This window comes from Meles meles, chromosome X (genome assembly GCF_922984935.1).
Source record: "Meles meles chromosome X, mMelMel3.1 paternal haplotype, whole genome shotgun sequence".
Lineage (NCBI taxonomy): Eukaryota > Metazoa > Chordata > Mammalia > Carnivora > Mustelidae > Meles > Meles meles.
The window spans coordinates 43,192,652-43,202,170 of record NC_060087.1 but is presented as its reverse complement, the minus strand read 5'-3'; the positions used below and the strand labels follow the sequence as shown (position 1 = coordinate 43,202,170).

Below are 9,519 nucleotides of genomic sequence, written 5' to 3'. Positions count from 1 at the left end.
GGCAGAGCTCCCTGCCACCCCCATTTTCCAGATGACGCGACTGAGGCCCAACCAGCTTTGTAGGAGGCGGAGTCTCCCCAGGGTCCCTCTCAGGCTGTCCTAGGGGAGGGGGCTCTGGGAGCCACGAGGCCCCTCCCTGCCTCTCTCTGTAGCTCCCGGCAAGCTCAGAGGGGCGGGGAGAGAGAGCCAAAGGAGGAGGAGAACTCAGGCAGCTCTGCAGAGGGGGGCAGGAGCTCCGGTGTTTGGTACCCCCAGCCCCAACGCTGTGGCCGCTGCTGCAGCGGGGACACAGGTGAGGACGGCCATTTGGGGAGGGGGAGGGGGCCACCCACAGCGCTGTCCTTGTCCTTCCCTGGTCCAGCCCCCATTCCCTAGCCCATCCTGGGATAGTCCCCAGGGCTTCTGCCGGACCTCGTCCTTCCAGGGACCCAGCCCCCTCCCCCTGCCTGTCTGCGCTGCCTTCTCCTCTCCCGGGCCTGGCTGTAGCTGCTTCTCCTCTTCTGCCGCTGCTGCTTCCACTGCCCAGCACACACCACCAGCCCCTCGGGGTGTGGTTTCCCCAGACCAGCCCCTAACGGTGGGACACAGCTTCGTCCCGGCCTCCCCCAACCGCACCCCCCCCACAAGGCCCGTCAACCTCCCCCTCCCCTGAGACACACCCAGCTCCCTTTAACACCCCACCCCGCCCTCCAACCCATTTTGGGGGGACCCCCTACTCTTATCTTAGTCTTTATCCAGCCTCTGGGTGCTCTGGGGCTGTGCCCAACTTCCAGTTGAGCCCCAAGGGGCTTCCTCAGGCCCCTTTCCTTCCCCCAGGAACTCCTGAGAGGATGGACCAGACTTTCTCAGCAGCACCCTATACCCCTCGCTCCCAGACACCTCTCAGGTTCTGAAAAATAACCTAGTCCCATATCTAACCCTTCAGATGCCCTACTCCCTTCTCCAATCCCTCTAGGGGGCCCCACCCGGCCTGCCTTCCCCAGAACTCCTGTAGAGAGTAGACACCCCCCCCCCCTCAGGCTATTCTTGGCTGCTCTAGGCACTCCCAAGACACCTCGCAGCCTCTTTACAACCTTGGTTCTATAGCCACCTCTTCCATGCACGAACCCCTTTCCTGGATCCATTAGGGAGTTCCGGTCCCCTAATCTTTTCCCCAGAAGTCTTGAGGGTTCGGATGACCCACCTCAGTTTTCTCCGCCCCTCTAGAACCCCCCTGCCTCCGGACACTCTTGGCCTCTTTTAAACACCTCTGGTCCCATTTCCACCTCTCTGGATGCCCCAGTCCCTTCTCCACACCAAGGAGTCCCAGCCCTATCTTCCCTCAGAACTCTTGAGAGTGTGGGCAACTCTCCCATGATCCTTGCCCCCCAAGACACCCCAGGCATCTCCCAGGCACATGCTGACCCCTCCAGAGCCCTCTCAGTCGCTCTAAACACTCTCTAGGCTCCTTCTTGGCCCCTCCAGGCGCGCTTTTTCTCTCCTTTCCATGTTCCCTGGCTCCTCCTTGGTTGGTCCCTCAAGACATCCCCCAAATCCCCCCTGGACCCTCTAAATGCCCCCCAAGGCCCTACCCGTCTCTCTAGTTCCCCCTGGTTCCTCTCGGCCTCTGTAGACACCCCCAGTTTGCTTGTGCGAGTGGCCCAGGGCCTCTCCAAGCCCCCAGCATCCTGGAGACAGCCACACTCTCCTAAAGGCCACCCTCCCCCGCCCCGAGTCTCCGTGGGCCTGGGGCGCGGCAGGATGGCGGCAGGCGTGGCCACGTGGCTGCCCTTCGCGAGGGCCGCTGCGGTGGGCTGGTTGCCCCTGGCCCAGCAGCCCCTTCCCCCTGCGCCCGGGGTGAAGGCGTCTCGAGGGGATGAGGTTCTGGTGGTGAACGTGAGCGGCCGGCGCTTCGAGACCTGGAAGAACACGCTGGACCGCTACCCAGACACCCTGCTAGGCAGCTCGGAAAAGGAATTCTTCTATGACGCAGACTCGGGCGAATACTTCTTCGATCGCGACCCGGACATGTTCCGGCACGTGCTGAACTTCTACCGCACGGGCCGCCTGCACTGCCCGCGGCAGGAGTGCATCCAGGCCTTCGACGAAGAGCTGGCTTTCTACGGTCTGGTGCCGGAGCTCGTGGGCGACTGCTGCCTCGAAGAGTACCGGGACCGCAAGAAGGAGAACGCCGAGCGCCTGGCGGAGGACGAGGAGGCCGAGCAGGCAGGCGATGGCCCTGCCCTGCCTGCCGGCAGCTCCTTGCGGCAGCGGCTCTGGCGGGCCTTCGAGAACCCGCACACGAGCACGGCGGCCCTCGTCTTCTACTACGTGACGGGCTTCTTCATCGCGGTGTCGGTCATCGCCAACGTGGTGGAGACCATCCCGTGCCGCGGCCCCGCGCGGCGGCCCCCGAGGGAGCAGCCCTGCGGCGACCGCTTCCCCTTGGCCTTTTTCTGCATGGACACGGCCTGCGTGCTCATATTCACGGGCGAGTACCTCCTGCGGCTCTTCGCCGCCCCCAGCCGGTGCCGCTTCCTGCGGAGTGTGATGAGCCTTATCGACGTGGTGGCCATCCTGCCCTACTACATCGGGCTTTTCGTGCCCAAGAACGAGGATGTCTCGGGCGCCTTTGTCACCCTGCGTGTATTCCGGGTGTTCCGCATCTTCAAGTTCTCCAGGCACTCGCAGGGCTTGCGGATTCTGGGCTACACACTCAAGAGCTGTGCCTCTGAGCTGGGCTTTCTCCTCTTTTCCCTTACCATGGCCATCATCATCTTCGCCACGGTCATGTTTTATGCTGAGAAGGGCACAAACAAGACCAACTTCACTAGCATCCCTGCGGCCTTCTGGTATACCATTGTCACCATGACCACCCTCGGGTGAGTGCAGACCCGGTGTTGGGAGCTGCCCGATCAGTTACACTCACCTTTCTCTGTAAGAGTAAGATCTCTTTTTTCTCGATTTGCGCTTCCGCCTGCTCTTCTCTGAAAACAAAGGGAGTTGGACTAATCTCCACATCCCTTGCAGGTCTGACAATGCCTTCACTGTCCAGGTCAGGAGACTTGGGCTCCAAGGATTGTCTTAGCTGCACTCTTTCTGTTGACCTTGTTCTCTTTGGGCCTGTTTCCCCCCTGTGGCAAATGAGAAATGTTGATCCCTTCGTCATCTAGAGGGGATTCTGTGACCTCACGGTTGTGAAAGTTCTCTGAAAGTTTCTGGTGTAGGATACCTAGGTACTGGCATTCCACCACCTCCTTTTACCCACCTTGAGGACCCATGTCTCTCAAACCTCCAGAATCATCTGCCGTATGGGGTCCTACCTCTGTGACATTGTGATTCCTTGATGTTCTCCAGGTCGAGGTATTTTCAGCATTATTTTTTAGTGTCAATCCTTGAGAGGGAACAAGTTGGGATAAAGGCATCAGATGGAATCACCAAACTCATGTTGTTCTTAAAGACATTGTTTAGGGCACATACCGTGCTCCTTCTCTAAATTTCCATTACTGGAATTAGGTGTACAGTTGCTCGGGATCTGTTGAATGGGTGAAGTGGGCTCGCTGGGGCTTTAGCAGAGTTACAGAGAAATGGCTTTCAGGTTTCTTTCTTTTTTTAAAAAAAATTTTATTTATTTATTTGACAAACAGAGATTACAAGTAGGCAAGAGAGGCAGGCATGGAGAGAGAGGAGGAAGCAGGCTCTCCACAGAGCAGAGAGCCCGATGCAGAGCTCGATCCCAGGACCCTGGGATCATGACCTGAGCTGAAGGCAGAGGCTTTAACCCACTGAGCCACCCAGGTGCCCCGGCTTTCAGGTTTCTAAGGAGTAGAAATTAATTCTGGTTGGAGGTTCAGAATCGGATTGACATACAAATACTGAGCCCTGAGACTGGGTTGGAACTGGATTCTTGAGTGCCTTTTACCCTAGTGAGTCCTCACAGCAACCCCGAGAGAGTGGACAGCTGCCTGTGTCTCATAGTTGAGGACACAGTCTGAGATGACACATCACAGACCAGAAATGGCCAAGTTGGAGAGACTTTTAAATGAGTCAAAGAAATAAGGAACGGCCATCCTTGGGGGGGAGGGAGACAAGGACTGAGAGAAGGCGTAGAGGCTGGGACTGCAGAGGGGAGGGGATCTCACTGGTCCCATGTTCAGAACGAAAGTATGCTGGGCGATCTTGAGCAAGTCAGCTGTGGAACCTCCCTAAGCTTGAGTTCCCCCCCTACCCTGTGACACAAGTGGGTAAGATTGGCATTGCTCCATCCCCAGGGAAGAGGAGATGGCATGGAGAAAAGGGAGGAGGGAGTTTCAAGGCTCCCCTTATTTTTTCATGGGAGGAGAGTTTCAAGGATTCTTCTGGGGTAATAAGAAGGGGTCCTACCTAGAGAAGGTAAGACAGATGGAAGCAAAACCAACAGAGCACCGCTCATAGGACTCAGAGCCCCTCAGCTGGCTTGTGGTGCTTGGACTTTCTCCCCAGGAGACTATATTTACTGCCTCTGACTTCCTCCTTCTCTCCTCTGTTTGGTATTAATAGATTTCCAGCTGACTCAGATGCTCGGTGTGCAACTCAGATGGGGGCAGCAGATGGCAGGGGCTGAGGGCCAATTTCTCCCTTGACCCCAAGCGGTGGCCAGAGAGGTCTTTTCCCACATTTTGCAGAGTGGGAAACTGAGGCTCAGAGAGTTTCAGTGCCCGGCCAAGGTCGCAGAATGTGTTGGGCTGGATGGGATGGTGTGGGAGACTGAGGGGTGTGTGGGCACTCTTCTTAACCTCGGCTTCCCTCCCCTGGCCCCAGCTATGGAGACATGGTGCCCAGCACCATTGCTGGCAAGATTTTTGGATCCATCTGCTCCCTCAGCGGTGTCCTGGTCATTGCGCTGCCTGTACCAGTCATCGTGTCCAACTTCAGCCGCATCTACCACCAGAACCAGCGTGCTGATAAGCGTCGAGCGCAGCAGGTAACAGCCTCTTCCCTCAGAGTACCTCCTGCTCCCCACACCCCAAGCCAGTCTGCTCTTGTGTCTACCCACCTGACCCTTCGTCTCCTCCCTTCTCTGTAGAAGGTGCGCTTGGCAAGGATCCGGTTGGCAAAGAGTGGTACCACCAATGCCTTCCTACAGTACAAGCAGAACGGAGGCCTTGAGGTGGGGAGGGGCCTGCCTTGGGGTTGGGGGGAGCAGTGGTGGGAGGAGGAAGGTTCTGACCTCGTCCCTCTGCTCCGTCCACCACAGGACAGCAGCAGTGGGGAGGAACAGACGTTGTGTGTCCGGAACCGTTCTGCTTTTGAGCAACAACATCACCACCTCCTGCACTGTCTAGAGAAGACAACGGTGAGGCCTAAAGGCGGGGTGAGGGGGGCGACAGAAGGAGGGGCCTTCCTCTGCAGACCAGCCAGTTCCCTCCCTGGGATGGGAGGCTCACTACTGATTGTGGAAACCCCACAGGGCTTCCTGGAAGAGGCCCCAGTACAGCTGAGCCTTGAAGGGTGGGCAGAGGAAGGGAAGCAAGAGAGACTTCCAGAAAGGAGGGAGCAGCCTCAGCAAAGGCCAAGGGCTGGGTCAGTTCCCATGTGCTGCCTCGTGACCGTGCCTCCCTTCTGCCCACAGTGCCATGAGTTCACAGATGAGCTAACCTTCAGTGAGGCTCTGGGCGCTGTCTCGCTGGGGGGCCGCACCAGCCGCAGCACCTCCGTGTCCTCCCAGGCAGTGGGGCCTGGCAGCCTGCTGTCCTCCTGCTGTCCCCGCAGGGCCAAGCGCCGTGCCATTCGCCTTGCCAACTCCACGGCCTCAGTCAGTCGGGGCAGCATGCAGGAGCTGGACACATTGGCAGGGCAGCGGAGAAGCCCTGCTCCTCAGAGGTAAGCACCCCCACCTGCTGGCTACCCCTGGGGGAAGCTCAGAGCTGAGACCGGGTATGCAGGGGAAGGCAGTCTGAGATGTCCTGACTTCTGGCCCAGTAAGCCAAGCTCAAGCCCGGACTCCTCTATGCGGGGAGCTTGGGCTTCTCTTGCCTGGAACTTGTTCTTCGTTGGTTCTTTCAGCAAACATTTATTGATCACCTACTATATGCCAGGTGCACTTTCAGGCACTTTGGAGTTCACTGTAGGAGTTTACAAGTTGAGTTCATTTCAGACAGCAAAGAGAACAGACAGAGCTCCTTGACATTCTGGAATTTATGTTCTAGTGGGATGAGACCATTAATAAACAAGCACATACACAATGAGGTGTGTTAAGTACCAAGAAGAAAAATAAACCAGGGATGGGGGACAGGGTGTAGAATGGGGTATGGAGAAGCTTTGCTGAGGTGACACCAGAAGAAGGTGAGGGAGGGAGAAAACAGACTGTGCAAAGGCCCTGAGGCAAGAATGGGTCTGCGTGTTAGAGACACAGCCAAGAAGCTCCTGTGAGTAGAGTGGAGTGAGTGAGGGGGAGAGTTGTGGGAAGCTAAATCAGAAAGGAACAGGACCAGGTCGTGTAGCTCTTACACTGATCGTTATGAGGGTCTGGCATCATAAGGAGTAACCATGATGGAGAACATTTTGGTATGTATGCTCCTTATGTTCCGGGCACTATGTGGAACACTCTTTAGCACTTTTTATCTCATTTAATCTCCACGGTGACCCTATGAGGTAAGAAATACTGGTATTTTCCATGTGTGCTCATTATGTTCTGGGCTGAGCACTTTATAGCACTTCTTATCTCATTTAGTCTCCGCAAGGACCCTACGAGGTAGGCAACTCTGTTATTCCCATGCTACGGGTGAAAGAGAAAAGAGGGATTTAGAGGGGCCAAAGTGAGACTGGAATTTCAACCCAGGACCACCTGACCCCAGAGCCCTCACTGGGCACCGCCATAATGGGGGATGGAGGCAAAGCATTTAGAACAGAGCCAGGGACCCAACAGGCACTCAATACATGTCACGATTGCTGTGGCAAGTATTAAGAGCACCTTTTAAGAAGCTTCTACCTCCCCATCCTTATGCACAGCCGCTCAAGCCTCAATGCCAAGCCCCACGACAGCCTTGACCTGAACTGCGACAGCCGGGACTTCGTGGCTGCCATCATCAGTATCCCTACCCCTCCTGCCAACACCCCAGATGAGAGCCAACCTTCCTCCCCTGGTGGTGATGGTGGGGCCAGCAGCAACCTCAGGAACTCCAGCTTGGGCACCCCTTGCCTCCTCCCGGAGACTGTCAAGATCTCTTCCCTGTGAGCGGTGGGTCCGCCCGTCCAGAGGGCCCTCTTGATTCTTGGGGACTCCTTTCCAAAGCCATATTTTGGGGAGGCAGGGAGGGACAGGCCTTGGGACCCCTTCTGCCCCTCCTCCCCCCACTGAGAACTATGCAATGGAGTTTGATGGAACGGCTCACCTGATGGGGAAGCAGCCAGGGAAGGGGAAAATTTCCCCACCCCCAACAGTTTGTCCTGGGGGGTGCTGAAGTGCTGGGCTTCCTCAGGCCCCCCGGCCTCCTTGCCCCAGCACACTGGGGCTGGCCTCTCTCCCCTAGCTGGCCTCCTGCATGCTCCTCCTGTTGGGCCCCTGGGGCTCCCACCTGACATTTCAGCTCTGGCCTGAGAAGGAGAGATGAGGTTCCCTCTTCTCTCTGGCTGGGCTGTGGAGGTTTGGGGGTTCAGAGAAGAGAACCTTCACCTTGGAGCTGGCCTCTAGGAGTTTTCCCCACCCTCCACTGAGCCCAACAACTCCCTGATTCTGAAGCTTGGAATGCAACCACAGGCTTCCTGGGCTGTGGCCTCAGCAGTGACCTGCCACCCCTCGCCTTGGCTCAGGGGTCAGGCTGCCTCTCCCAATACACACAGATAGCACAAACACCACTCCCCTTTCCTGGCTGCTGGAAATGGGTCCCTGCAACCCCGTCCTGTGCTGGGCCCCCAGCAAACTCTAGCAATAGCAGCTACTGCCGTGATGTTATGCAAAGGCTCTGCCCAGGCTGCTGCAGCATTTACATCTGCCCTAACCAGGGGGGCCACCTCCAACCCCTCCACCCCCTTCTCCCCTGGGTTGCTTCCCTCTTGGGTTGGGCTGGAGTCTGGACTGGCTGAGATAAGAGCCTAGCAGCCAGTGAGAGCTAGGCTGTGTTTGGAGATCAGAGATGATTCCAAGTTCTTGGGCAGGAGTCCAGAAGTGTCGGGGCTGGGGCCTGGGTTGTTCCTAAACTCTGAGAGTTGTAGGGGGCAGGAGGAACTTCTTGATCTCTTCCTCCTCCTCCCCCACAAAGCCTTTTCACATATTCCTCTCTCTTTTCCCTCTTGGGTCACCTTCCAGAACTCTGTGTCTGCTCTCAGGCTGAAATCTGGCATCATCTCAGGTTCCATGTCCCCAGCACTGTCCCCATGGAGCTGGTGGCTGACAAAGATGTAGTTTCCATCAGTCAATAAAACCTGAGAGGAGAGATGAGGATGAGTACCTCCTGGCTCTGTGAATTTGGAGGCTGGGTCGGGCTGGGGGGTCAAATGTACACTGGTTTCATTCCTTTCAACCAGGAGAAGGGCAGGTTGCGGTCCAGGTTCTGGGAGATCAGTGGTTGGTGACATGTTCTGGAAGATGGGGATCTAGGAGGAATTAAAGAGGGTGGTTTGAAGAGCTGAATCTACAGCCAGTGGGGCAGGCCAGGAAGCGCTGAGATATGCCCCTAGGACTCATCTGCTCCAGCTCTCTCACTCACAGATGGGGAAACTGAGACCCAGAGCAGCACACACGTGGTCAGAGGAGACTTAAACCCCAGGCTTCCTGGCAGCCAATGACTCTGAACTGATTCCTAATTAAAAGCATCTCTCAGGGGTGCCTGGCTGGCTCAGTCAGTAGAACATGTGGCTCTTGATCTCGGATTCCTAAGTTCAAGCCCCACATTGGGCCTAGAGCTTACTTAAAAAAAAAACAAACAACTCAATATTTGAAAAGAAGAAGAAGAAACAAAGCATCTCTCAAGTTTGGTAGCTCACGCTTCCTTGTGGACATCCCCTGCACTGTCTCTGCTGGGCTACTGGCTACACTTGGCTAGTGTGTGACTGAGCTTTGTGGAGCACCAAGAAGACGGACCTTGGATTGGGGTTGACGTGGGTTCCAAGCCCCGGGAGAGAGAGTCACTTCAACCTTCTCTTGCCTCAGGTTGCTAATCTGTAAAATAATAACCATTTATTCACCAAATATTTATTAACCGCGTACCATGTTCTAGCCCTAGGGATACAAAGATGGGCAATGTAGACACGGTCTATGATCGACAGAGGTGAGCATGGAGGGCAGACAATTAAGCAATTACATTCTAGTGTTTTGGAACTAAGATTGATGGGATTGCAGAAGCATGCAGATGGCAGGAGGACCTAACCCAGCCAACACGCAAAGAATGAGGTGGAGTTAGCCCAGGGCAAAGGATAAAAGTTTCAGGCAGACAGGAGAGCATGTGCAATGACCTGGAGGTTAGGGGGCAAGCTCGGGGCCTTCGGTGAACTGAAATTAGTTTGGTTCAGCTGGGGAGGAGAGTGTGAGGCTGTGGTGAGAGTAGGGATGTGGAGATAGGC

The 9,519-nt window shown here is 56.1% G+C and overlaps 1 protein-coding gene across 2 annotated transcripts; it reads left to right on the top strand.

Annotated features, from left to right (window-relative positions):
• Window positions 1-8: 8 nt before the first annotated feature.
• Window positions 9-8,393, top strand: KCND1 (potassium voltage-gated channel subfamily D member 1). 2 transcript variants are annotated; one of them, XM_045995037.1, is made up of 7 exons: window positions 9-2,861; window positions 4,780-4,942; window positions 5,045-5,128; window positions 5,216-5,314; window positions 5,591-5,841; window positions 6,970-7,198; window positions 8,267-8,393. In XM_045995037.1, the coding sequence occupies exons 1-6, from the start codon at window positions 1,741-1,743 to the stop codon at window positions 7,193-7,195; spliced, it is 1,944 nt and encodes a 647-aa protein (XP_045850993.1). In that variant the 5' UTR covers window positions 9-1,740; the 3' UTR covers window positions 7,196-7,198; window positions 8,267-8,393. The 2 variants fall into 2 exon arrangements, with proteins under 2 accessions (XP_045850993.1, XP_045850992.1); XM_045995036.1 differs by having other exon boundaries at window positions 6,970-8,393.
• The last annotated feature ends 1,126 nt before the right edge of the window (window positions 8,394-9,519 follow it).

Bases quoted from the DNA above. Each gene is read 5' to 3' on its own strand.
- KCND1 (XM_045995037.1), top strand. From the start codon at position 1,741: ATGGCGGCAGGCGTGGCCACGTGGCTGCCCTTCGCGAGGGCCGCTGCG. The intron at 5,129-5,215 runs GTGGGGAGGGGC...CGTCCACCACAG, and splicing joins AGCAGAACGGAGGCCTTGAG to GACAGCAGCAGTGGGGAGGA. The intron at 5,315-5,590 runs GTGAGGCCTAAA...TTCTGCCCACAG, and splicing joins ACTGTCTAGAGAAGACAACG to TGCCATGAGTTCACAGATGA.